This window comes from Myotis yumanensis, unplaced genomic scaffold (genome assembly GCF_028538775.1).
Source record: "Myotis yumanensis isolate MYYU_CA2020_CCGP unplaced genomic scaffold, mMyoYum1.0.hap1 SCAF_1, whole genome shotgun sequence".
Lineage (NCBI taxonomy): Eukaryota > Metazoa > Chordata > Mammalia > Chiroptera > Vespertilionidae > Myotis > Myotis yumanensis.
In genome coordinates this window covers 198184281-198197501 of record NW_027223752.1, presented here as the reverse complement: position 1 = coordinate 198197501, position 13221 = coordinate 198184281, and the positions used below count along the sequence as shown (strand labels likewise).

The following is a 13221-nucleotide window of genomic DNA, read 5'->3' as shown; positions in this document are numbered from 1 at the left end:
GTCATGGACCAGAGTTATGAATTTAACTCTTATCAAATAACATTTTGATAAAAATAATTATAAGAAATAAAAGTAGACATAAATCAGCTTAATTTTTTTAAATACTACTACAAAAGAAGGAATTTAAAATATAGTCCAGAAATTATAAAAGATGATTTAGCTTATCTCAGGCCTAGATCCCTTTCCTCCTATTACAAACCTATTATAGGCCTTGCAGTCATAACCCACCAAATAGTAAAGAACTCTTAGCTATCCCTTAAATCTCAGAATCTGCTATAATTTATCATTCCTTCATTTTTAAAAAGGGTATGACTTCAGATATTATAAGAATAGGTTAACTGGTTTGCTCCCTGAGTATACCATATTGAAGAATTTGTGGAATTCCTTTCAAGAGGCAGGGCCTAATTCTCTTCTCCTTGAATGTGGTCTAGACTTAGTGCCTTGTTTCTAATGAATAGCATGAAGTAGAGATGACAGTGTGCAACTTCAGAGACATTAAAAGACACTCTGACCTTCACTGAAGTCATATTTTTTCTTAGATCACTTGCTTTGTGAGGAGCTAGCTGCCAAATTGAATAGCCCTATGGAGAGGACCAAATTGCAAGAAACTGGGGCCTCCAGCTAACAGCCATACGGAGGAGCCACCTTGTAAGTAAATCCTCAGGTTCCAGTCAAGCCTTCAAAGGACTACACACCAGACAGATATCTTGAATACAATACCTCAGGAGAATTCTTGAGGAATAACTAGCCAACTAAGCTGATCCCAGATTTCTGACCCACAGAAACTATGAAACAATAAATGTTTGCAAGCCACTATTAAGCTGAGGCAATTGGTTACACAGCAATGAATAACTAATATAATGAGTAAATCCTATGACCCGTAGAACATATGCATACCTTCCTTCCAAAACTAAAGTTTTAGGTTCTTCAAAATCAGAGTCAGACTCTGCTGGTGTCTTGCATGGATGTCCACTGCTCTGAGGTTTTAGATGAACATTTTTAGTGGTCATAACACTATCTTCATCTTTTGAGCTTCCTGCAACTCTATAAAAATGAAAAGTTTGTAATTATTTACATTTCTTCATAAAAATATTTCTTCCAGAAACAACATACAGGTGGATAGACAATATTGTTAACAATAACAGCTAAGCCTGTTCAGGTCCTAGGACTTACAATTAGCCCAGGAAGGACATTTGATTTAAGGACCTATCAAGAAAGTTCTAATTTGAAAAATTCTGATAAGATAAATGGCACACACCTGGCCTAAGATGAAAATGAGGACACAGAAGACATTATCTACGGGCATTTTATGATGTATACAACAGTTAATCTATCACAGTGTTTTAGAAAATTTACCAACAACTGAAATTGTTTTCTTTGATACCCCTAGTCAGCCTATTTCTTGGTATATATAATGCTACAGGAAACCTCTTACTCAGGTACACAAGAAAACATATATAAAATGTCCACGGAAAAATTGTTTCTAATAGTGAAAAATTAGAAAACCTTATCAAGAGGCTAGAATCAGAATACATTTTCATATGCCCATATAAAATGATACTATAAATTCAACCAGCCACTTGTTTTTTTTAAGTCCCAAGAGCTAAGAATAATTTTTACATTTTGTAAAGGTTACATTTTAAATGGTTTTTTAAGTATTTACATAACAGCCTTGATTTTCTATCTGGCTCTTTAAGGAAAGTTTGCAAAGCTCCGCTATAAAGGAATGAAAATAAATCATTTATCAACATGAATAATCTCAGAAGTATATAATGAACAGTGGAAGAAAGAAGATAGAGTAGGATATGTACAATCTGAAACCATTTTTACATAGTTTTAAAACAATATGGCATGCTATTTATATATACATGTACATGTAGGAAAAAATATAAAAACATCCATGATAGTGATATCTACCAAATTCAGTGGAGTGACTACCTCTAACAAGGGAAAGAAGAATGGGCTCAACAAAGGCACATATGAGATTTCAATAGTCACTATAATGTTTTATTTCTTAAGTGAGATTATGGAGAATCAGGTGTTACTTTGTTTTGTATATATAAAATATTTCAGTTAAAGAAAGAAACTGACTGAGAAAGAAGATATGAGAATGGTGTGAACAAGTTAAATAGAATGTGTATGGGATTTCTTTTGGTACCATACGACATACACTAATATATTTTAGGGCACTCTATTATTTATTTCGGTATATCCACATCATCTTGCAGTTTCTTACACATAATATGTATTATTTGTTGAACGAATGAAAGAATGCTATATCATAAGCAAAAATGCATAAGAACAATATTTACAGGCCAAAAGTCTCTTCTAAAAATAAGGTGCCTTGAAAATTAAAACTATAAAAAAACGCAATACTTAATTCTCTACGTTGTTAGGACTGATGAGAATTCAATGAGAGCATCTAGCAAGTACTTGGTACATGATAAGCACTCAATATGTTATTATCATCATCTTAGGAGGAGTATTATGATGTTTTCCTAATTATGAAAATCACATTAACTTCATTTAAAAGGAAGCAAATTATACTGTATACTTAAAAATGATTAAGATGATAAATGTTCTGTTATGTTTTTTATCACAATAAAAAAAAGCAATTCTCAGGCAACAATACTTACCTTATTTATCACTCATCTCCCCTGTGCCAAATATTAATTCCCATTTAAATATGAGCAAATAAATTCAGAGCACTACTTTGCCTGGGGTGTCACCCAGCTATGGCAGAGCCTGGCTACTGTTTCTGTAAGGCTACAGAGCCCTTTTGCTAAACTGCTTTTCTATAAATGATCAGACAACATAGACAAACTATTAAATGCTGAACAACAAAAATAACTATCTTTAATAATAACAGACATTACCCAGAATGATCAGCATCTTTCTTTTTAGCCATGTCTGCCTCATCACATTCCAAATATTCATTCGGGGAAGATCCAGAAATTTCATTATGGTCAATAATTCTTCTCGAATCTTTTGCATTTAAAGTCTTCTGTGTTTTTGAGCGGCCTGTAGTTTTCTTCCGTCCTTTGAATGGAACAGTTTTTCCCCCAATATTCTTAGATGATTGATTTGTTTTTTTAGCAGATTTTCGCCCACTGTTGTCATGTACTGGCAATTCATTCCTTACTGAAGTACTGCTATAAAAAAGACCTGAAAGAATCAATGATAACTTAAAGTTAACATACTATTTATCCAGATGATCTGGCTCACTGAAATATTAACATTAATTATATTTACATATAAACACACACACACCAATCCCATTGCCTACATTTGTTTTCAAATTAAATTCATAAACTATACTTCTCTTCCATTTCTTGATACATGCATGAAACTCTAAATTTATCACAAGCTTCCAAAACCACCCTCTCTGGCCTGCCTAATACTCTTCTAGCTATCCTTATGTTCCTGGTATTCCCCAAGGTTCCAGCTTCATCTTCTCACTCTACGTACATTCTTTGAGGCACCTATGTATCTATAACTTTAATTACTATCTACATGCTATTATCTTCTAGCATGTACCTGCCTCTTTGGTTTTGGTTCCTGTCTTAATGAAAAGTAACACTATCTACCCAGCTACCTGAAGCAGAAATCCAAGTCATCCAAGACTCCTGCCCCTATCCACAATCAATCCCTAAACCCTCTCCATTCTCCTTTTTTAATGCCTCTCAAATCTGCTTCTTTTATGCTCTTCTGCCTGTTAATAACAGGGACCCTCATCATTTCTTTTTTTTAAATATACTTTTATTGATTTCAGAGAGGGAGAGAGAAACATCAATGAGTTCTCCAAAGGAGTAACAGTAATATTTAACATTTTAATACTAACTATATGCAATTTAATCCTTATAACAACTTAAGGAGATAGAAGTACTGTCAATCGTAGGTTATAGAGTTAGCAACTGAGCAAAGTAATCTACTCAAAGTAGAGGAATCATAGTTTGAACTCAAGATAACTCCAAAATCTAAGGAAGGCTTCAACAGAATAAATATTTCTTACTATTAATCAAAGATCCCAACAATTCAAAAATTCATAGCAATAAGACCTCATAGATGTAGGGCCATATTTGTACTAGTCTCTCACTATTGATCTAAATGTGCCACCATTGATAGTATCTGTATATGTAAATGTTACCTTGTCATCTACCAATCTTTACATAACCACTTCCTTTAAAATAAAGTTTTTTACAAAACAAAAAATGTTTCCTGCTGTACAGAAAAGATTTGGCATAGGAGGCTCAAGAATCTTTATAGAAATGCCTGCTTACAAAGAAAGCCCTTGCTAACATGTCAGAACTTGAATTTCAAAAGAGTTCCCATCATTTCCTAACTGATAAGTGTGGTTTAGTATGCCTAAAATGCTTGTGCAAAACATGCAACTTGTGCAAAATATTTGTTTTCCTTCAGGGAGCCTGGAATTTTAATAGTTGCTAGCAGAGGATACCTAGGTGACCACCCCCGGAAAACCTTGTGCACTCAACTCTAATTCCCTTCCCAATTTCTAGTGAACATTTCACACATCTATCATCACTCATCGCTGGAGGAATTAAGTGCCTCCTGACTAGGAGAAGACTCTTGGAAAGTCTAACTGGATTTCCTTCAGACTTTGCCCATGCACTTTTTCTCTGCTGATTTTGCTTTGTATCCTTTCCCTGTAAAGAAACGTCAAAATTCCATTATTGCCTCTCACTTCACTTCTACCTAATAACCTTGCTTACCATTTTACTGAGAAAACAAACATGATCAGAAGCGTACATCTTCCCACCATCAATGCTACCAACCTACTTCCATCTCTCCCCAATACTCTACTTTTCCTCTTTTACATGACACATTGTCCTGGCTCCTGTCTAGGAATAATCCTTGTACTGTGCACTAGATAACATCTGCACCTTGCTTACTCAAGGACTGTGATCCTGTATTTATCCTCTACCTTCCTACAAGGTAATCTTATCTTTTAAAGCATACTTTTATTGATTTTAGAGAGGGTAAGGAAGAGAGAGACAGAAACATCAATTATGAGGGAGAATCATTGATCGGCTGCCTCCTGCAGGCCCCCTACTGGAGATGGAGCCCACAACCCGCACATGTGCCCTGACAGGGAATCAAACCATGACCTTCCGATTTATAGGGGGATGCTCAACCGCTGATCCACATTGGGCAGGCCCTACAAGGTCATCTTAAATAAGTAGATAAGCTGATGTAATATCTTCAATATTAAAAAAAAAAAAAAAGAATCTTTCCTTAACTCCACATCTGTTATGACTCCTTATCTTTCCTTCCTCACCTCCTATTCTCTCTTGGACTCCACTCCAACCAGGCTTTTGATCTCATCATTCCACAAAAACTATTTTTATATAGGTGACCAACAACATCCATGTTGCCAAAACCATACTGTTGATTCTTAGCTCTCATCTAATGCAAACTACCAGCAGTATTTAAAACAGTCATCACTCATTCCTTAAAATGACTTCTGTTACCCTAAGTTCTCATTTTCCTTTAATCTCACTAATTGTTCCTTTTCAGTGTCATTTGACAGATCTTCCTATCCCTTCCTCACTCCTAACACTGAAGTCTCCCAGGACTCAATCCTTGGCTTTCTTTCTTCACTAAGTACAATACATTACTAAGTGATTTCAAGCAGTTTCAAAGTTTTAAGTGTCACCTATATATTGATAACTTCCTAATTATATGTCTTCCCAGATCTTTCCACCTAACTTAAAACTCATTTATCAGGCTATCTCCTCAATATATCTGCTTTGATTTCAAATTAATATAATATAACCTGAAATCCTGATATCCTTCCTAAATCTGCTTCTTCACACCTTTTCTCATCTCAGTTCATAACAGAGCCCTATTCTTCTACTTGTTCAGGAAAAAAACAAAAAACAAAAACCTAAGTCATCCTAGACTCTTTCTAACTCTAATCCTTCAGTAGTTCCTGTGAGTTACCTTCTAAAATATGAATCCAGCCCAGCTGGCATGGCTCAGCGGCTGAGCGTCGATTTATGAACCAGGAAGTCACTATTCAATGCCCAGTCAGGGCACATGCCCAGGTTGTAGGCTCGATCCCCAGTGTGGAGCATGCAGGAGGCAGCCAATCAATGATTCTCTCATCACTGATGTTTCTCTCTCTTTCTCGCTCCCTCCCTCCCTCCCTCTCTCTCCTTTTCTATCTAAAATCAATAAAAATATATTAAAAAAATAAAAATATGAATTCAACTTTTTCATTTCTTCCCTCCAACAATTTAGCTAGGGTCCATGCTTCCATTTTTGACCCAGCCCTAGTTTGCTCTGTACATAGCAATAAGACTAATCATGTTAAAAGAGAAGTCAATCAAGTCACTTTACCATTTAAATCCTCTAGTAGCATCCTAATACACTTCATCTAAACTTTATCATTGCCTGCCTCTCTGAATTCATCTCCCCTGGCTTACTCTTCTTTAGCCATGCTGGCCTTCTTGACCTTCCTCAAACATGCCAAGCATGCTCCATTAGCACCTATACAGATACTATTCCCTTGGTGTAGAATGCTTCACAAAGTTATTTATATGGCTCCCTCCTTCACTTTTTTCACATATGTGCTCTGAAAGATCATGACAGATTCTCATCATGACCTTCTATAAAACAGTATTATGCTCTATTCTCTTATCCACCCCCACCCTGCCATCTATTTCCCATCTCTACCCTTTATCTTCCTTTTTTTTTATTATCTCATAACTTCATGAATTACATATCTATATTGTTGGTCTTCTCCCACTAGAATATAAGTCCATAGAAAGCTAGAATATTTTGCTTTTTGTTTTGTTTTTCCATAGACGTATCCCTACATCTAGAATATTGTACATGATAGAGCCTCAGTGAATATTTTTATAATTAGCTGATGTAATATTTCTATTGATGACCCAATTTCTTTGTCAACAGATTTTCTCTGGAGAATGAAAGTATATATAAATCAACATAAAGCCTCTTAAGGAATGATTTTTGGGGCGCTCCTAATAAACAATTTAAATAAAAATACTTACTTTGGTCTGATTTTACCATCCACCAATTAGATGGACGCCTGGAAATTCTTTGACTTCTTGTGACAGTCAAAGTCACTTCTTCAAGTACAAGACTGTTCTTCCTGGATCCATTTGAAAAATTTTCCTTTTCACATTCCCTATTTTTCCCCTGATTTGCTGTCTGAGGAACATTGGTGCTACTTTTCTTACTTCCTAAATTAAAGAAAACCATATAAACAATTCATAATCTACACTTTGGTGGTTTTAGAAAGCGGCAACAGATTTTTAAAAAAACCTCTCAATTATACACATTTCTTAAATGTACCCTGTGGGCTTTTCTTCATTTCTATATTTTTAAAGTTACATGTTCTCAATAAGATCTCTAACTTTCAGTCAGTTAAATGCAAACTTTTTACATTGCTTGATAACTAACACATACTCCTGAACCAAAAAAAGTAAGTATATTCTGAAAAGGAAAAGGAAAAGATATAGTTCCTTCCAACTACTTACCAATGTACCAAGTAAAAAAAAGATGACTACTACTTTCTGTTTTGAAATAATTCATGATTTCTGTCAATCTAGTTTTTTGGAAGAAGAGGTTTAAAGTGAATTTTCAATAAAGAGATCTTTCACATACAAAACAAAGATTGTGAACAGAATTTAAAAAGAGAAAACAGGATGAAAAGAAACAATGAATATGGCAGGCTAACTAGATAATTGACAAGATTTGGCATCAATAGTAATTTCATTTTATTACTAAGGCAAATAAGTAAGAAAATAATCTAACAGAAGGGATAGATAAATTCTAGCTTTATTTTTGTTACTGACAAACAGGAAGAAAGGGAAATCAGGGAAATACAGGATAATTTAATATAAATATTGCAGCTGAGATGGGCAAACCACTAAAATGGGTTTAAAAATGGAAAATTTCATTTTTTCGGAAATATGTTTAAAACATTAGATGTTAATAAACAAAATGAACATTTTTCTTGCATAAAATAAATGAAGAAAACAGCATATGTATTAAGCATCTGAGACAAAGATTACTATGGAGCCCAAAGAAGGAATTAAAATCCTATCAAATAAGAAAAATACATAAGAGTAAGTAAAATGCATAAAGGTATGTAAAATAAATAGAGAAGGCATTATACAGAATCACACAGTTATTAAACTATCTTTCTATACTAATAAAAGGGTAATATGCTCATCAGACCAGACGTCCTTCCGGACAAAGCCACAGTGGCGGGGATGAGGCAGAGGTGGTTAGGGGCAATCAAGCTTGCAGGGGAGAGCAGTTAGGGGCAATCAGGCCAGCAGGGGAGAGCAGTAAGGGGGATCAGGCCAGCAGGGGAGAGCAGTTAGGGTGATCAGGTGGGCAGGGGAGAGCAGTTAGGGAGATCAGGCCAGCAGTGGAGAGCAGTTAGGGACGATCAGGCAGGCAGGGAAGAGCAGGCAGGCAGGCAGAATGGTTAGGGGTGAGCAGGCAGGCTGGCAGGTGAGCGGTTAGGAGCCAGCGGTCCTGGATTGTGACAGGGATGTCCGAGGGGTCCCAGATTGGAGAGGATGCAGGGCAGACTGAGGGAGAGCAGTTAGCAGGCCTCTAGTCCTATCTAATAATAGACAAACATGGTAATTAACCATACCTCTGCTACGCTTCCCATGGGCTAATCAGCAGGATATGCAAATTAACTGCCAACAAAGATGGCGGCCGGCAGCCACGCAGCTGAAGCAAACACGAGGCTTGCTTGCTCCAGTGATAGAGGAAGACAAGGTTTCCCACCTGCCGCGGCCCAGCTCTGAGCTCTGGAAGCAACAATGTTGCAATTATAGAAGCTAAACAAACCCCAGATACCTGCTTTGAGCCAGCCACGGCCTCAGAGCTAGAGCCGGGCATCAGAGCTGGAGCCAGCTCTCAGCTCCAGTGACAGCTATAGAAGGTACATAAATCCCAGAATAAGAAAAAAAAGAGGCTGGGAGCTTCAGTCGCCCACCAGCCTGAAAACAGCCCTCAGCCCCTCACCCAGACTGGCCAGGCACCCCAGTGGGGACCCCCACCCTGAAAGGGGTGTGACCAGCTGCAAACAGCCATCAGCCCGTCATCCAGGCTGGCCAGGCACCAAGCGGGACCCCCACTCTGATCCGGGACACCCTTCAGGGCAAACCCCCACCTGTGCACCAGGCCTCTATCCTATATAGTAAAAGGGTAATATGCAAACTGACCCTAACAGCAGAAAGACTGGGAATGACTGGTCACTATGACACACACTGACCACCAGGGGGCAGACGCTCAACGCAGGAGCTGCCCTCTGGTGGTCAGTGCGCTCTCACAGAGGGGAGCTCTGCTCAGCCACATGCCAGGCTGACGGCTGCCAGTACAGCAGTGGTGGTGGGAGCCTCTCCTACCTCCTCAGCAGCGCTAAGGATGTCCGACTGCAGCTTAGGTCTGCTCCCCGCTGGCAAGTGGACATCCCCCGAGGGCTGCTGGGCTGCCAGAGGATGTCTGACTGCCATCTTAGGCCCAATCCCGAGGGAGCAGGCCTAAGCCAGCAAGTGGTCACCCCCGAGGGGTCCCAGACTGTGAGAGGGCACAGGCCGAGCTGAGGAACCCCTTACCCCTGAGTGCACAAATTTTTGTGCACCGGGCCTCTAGTATAGAATTAAAAAGAGAACATAATAAGAGTTAAAATCTGAAAAGTGAAGACCAGAGCTTTCACTAAAAAGGTAAATTTGGGGAAATAACTCAGAGAGAGATGATATCTAATGTAAAGGGATCATTTTCTCAAGATCTGAATGTAAAGGAAGTACAAAGGACAAACTATTAAACTTGGAGAATAAGTAGTGAGTCACAAAAATTTACAGGTGAAATGAGGAAAAGTAATCAATAAAGATATAGAAGGAAATCAAACTAAAAAAATAGGGAGGAGAACAAAATATGACATAATTAGATGTTAGCTAGTATTTAATTAGGCTAGAATGAAACTGCATCTTAATCATCCTTAGTACCTACAGCCTACAACACTGTGTTTAGCATATAGTCTTTCAATAAATAGTCTGTGAAGTAATAAATTCAGATTGAAGTCAGTGTTTCATTAGGCAATGAAATTGGCAAAAGTGCTATCCAGCATGAGTTATTTTAGAATATTTAGGTATTTTTATTCACAAACCAGCTATACCAGAATCACCTGGGAGAAACTGCTTAGAAATACAGAATTTAGGATCCAGCCCTGACCTACTAAATCAGTTTATTAATGAGTATTTTCACAAGATCCACAGGGAATTAAAATGCACATCCAAGTTTGAAGCACTGTTCCAAAGAATTCAATCATTTTCCCAATTAAATTTGATTGGGGAACAGAGAAATAGAGAAAATGAGCCAAATTATGTCAAGATCCCTTTACACTAGTATCAGTGATTCTATTTTGATAGTAAGTTATAGAAATTGGCAGTTCTATAAATTTGGGATAAAGAGAATGAGTCATGCTTATAAAAGGTGTAAAAGAAAAATACTGAATAATGCACAAATAAATTGATGAGAAAGTAGAGAATCTATTTATCATTATTGTGCATAATAATAATATCAACCAATACTTTGGCAATGATGACAATGGGAGATAGTGGAAAAGCCACCACATACAATGTAAAAATTCAATAGTAAAGATCTTTCAGGGAGGGGTAGTAGAAAATAATAAAGGATCAATTTACAAAACACTAAAGCAAAGATATAGAACTGTCAACAATGTTGTCACTGGTGTGTAGTTTAAGGAATTATCTGTACATGCTCAAAGTCACTAATTATCCGAGAGATGTAAATCAAAATGACAATGAAGTACCATCTCACATCTGTCAGATGGCTATCATCAACAAATCAACAAATGACAAGTGCTGGCGAGGATGCTGAGAAAAAGGAACCCTCGTGCATTGCTGGTGGGAATGCAGACTGGTGAAGTCACTGCGGAGAACAGTATGGAGTTTCCTAAAAAAAAACTAAAAATGGGACTCCCATTTGACCCAGTGATCCCACTTCTAGGAATATATCCCAAGAAATTAGAAACACTAATCACAAAGGATATATGCGCTCCCATGTTTATAGCAGCACAATTTACAATAGCTAAGATTTACAGCAGCCTAAGTGCCCATCAGCAGATGAGTGGATTAAAAAACTGTGGTACATCTACACAATGGAATACTACCCTGCAGTAAAAAAAGAAGGAATTCTTACCATTTGCAACAGCATGGATGAAACTGGAGAGCATTACGCTAAGCGAAATAAGTCAGTTGGAGAATGAAAATTATCACATGACCTCACTCATTTGTGGAATATAATGAACAACATAAACTGATGAACAAAAACAGATCCAGAGACAGAAAAGCATTGATCAGACCATCAAACCTCAGAGGGAAGGTATGGGAAGGTGGGGGGAAGGGGAAGAGATCAACCAAAGGACTTGTATATATGCATATAAGCCTAACCAATGGACACAGACATGAGGAGGGTGAAGGCATGAGTGGGGATGGGGGTGGTGGTGGAGGAGGCAATGGGGGGATAAAGACACATATACAATACCTTAAACAATAAAAAAAAAAAAATAAATTTTTTAAAAAGTGAAAAAAAATTATCTATACAACTGCAAGAATCTTCATCGATGAACATCATTTTCCTACACCCTATTTCTCCACCCTCGTGTAACTTCTTTTATTCTCTTTCACCCCTTTTTTCTTTTCCCTTATGCTTGACAAAGTATCCTCAGGAACTGCTCTAACAAAAGGTGCTCATGATGACAGAAATTATTGCCCATGTTCATTAATCAGTGTGAACAATGATTGAAGTAAAATGAATCCGAGGGGGGAAAATACTATCAGCAAAGAATTATTTGGATAGTGATACAGAAAAAGAATATCATACAAAGTAAAAAAACAAATCAATTAAGATCATTTCAGAAACCAGTTCAAGATCAGTAAAGATTAGAAAATAAATGACAAAGAATTTTTTAAAACTAATAAATGAGGACACATACAGAAGATACAACTGATATATGAACAGTTGATAATATAAAGAGTGTTAACGTAGAACTAAGGTGACATGTCATAAGTAGGGCAATAGCTAGAAAAAGAGGTGACTTGTAAAAGTGATAAATTTTTACTACCACAGAAAATTTTACATATTTACATGCAAAGAAGTGGGATTCTGAAGGTGGATAATATTTTAATAAACACAGCAAAATTATTCAACCAAAATAGAGCCATACTCTGTCACTGATGACAATGTATTACATGACCCACAGATATGATAACTGATAAAACTATAAGATCTGAGGGATATTTTAGGAATAGGAAAATTATAATCCCTGTTCCCGTGGAACTTTCAGTCTGGACTCTAAAGGCAAATACAGAAACAGAAAAAGAAGCATGGGACAGACTGACAAATCTTAGAGGGAAAGGCGGGGGGGGGGGAGGGGGGGGGTGGCCAGACAGGAAGAGATTAACCAAATAATTTATATGCATATATATATAACCTATGGGGATAGACAATAGTGCAGTGAAGGAGGGGGGGGGGGGGGGGTTGCACCAGGGACAGGGTAATACTTTCAACAATAAAGATAAATTTATATAAATAAATAAAAATTTAAAAGAAGAGCTATGAAGCTTATTCATATTAAGTGCTAAATTAAGGTAAAAAGTAAGTAAAAGCAAGCAATAAAAATGAGGGGAAAAAGAAAATACAGAAATTCAGCAACTAATTATGTTTGCCTCAATACTAACAAAAAGGGTGCTCTTGGAACACATACAGAAATATATCTGAGTGGGGTAATAATCAAGAGAAGTGATATTTAAACTGAGTACAAAGCTTGGTAGGAAAACTGGGTACATTTAGGAAAATTTTTCTAAGCAAAAGGAACAGTGTATTAAAAGACCCACAGTTGAGAAAGTGGTCTGTTTATGGGATGGAAGAAAGTCATTATAAAGCAGCCCAGGAGATGACTCTGAAGAGTAGAGAGAAGCCAGAGGGTATGTGTATAAACTACAACAATAATATTGGAAATAAATGACTCTAGTGTGGCTGAGTAGCAAGAGGACGTGGAGAGAAGTAACAGATCTGAAAACTACTTAGGAGGAAGTCAAAGATTTACTGACTTCATATGGATTGCTTGGTAAAGATGATTTGGTTTCTTTCTTGAACTATTAAATTTATTACGGCTCCATTTATGAA

At 37.1% G+C, this 13221-nt stretch overlaps 1 protein-coding gene across 2 annotated transcripts in view; it reads right to left on the bottom strand.

Annotated features, from left to right (window-relative positions):
• The window catches only part of CENPC (centromere protein C), a 72425-nt gene that overhangs the window by 33937 nt on the left and 25267 nt on the right, over positions 1-13221 (bottom strand). The window contains exons 9-11 of one of the 2 annotated variants that reach the window (XM_070395726.1): positions 7035-7226; positions 2877-3165; positions 898-1044 (exon numbers count right to left, since the gene is read on the bottom strand). In XM_070395726.1, coding sequence (XP_070251827.1) covers positions 898-1044; positions 2877-3165; positions 7035-7226 — 628 coding nt within the window. The remainder of the gene's footprint in view (positions 1-897; positions 1045-2876; positions 3166-7034; positions 7227-13221) is intronic. The other variant, XM_070395736.1, reaches the window with a different exon arrangement.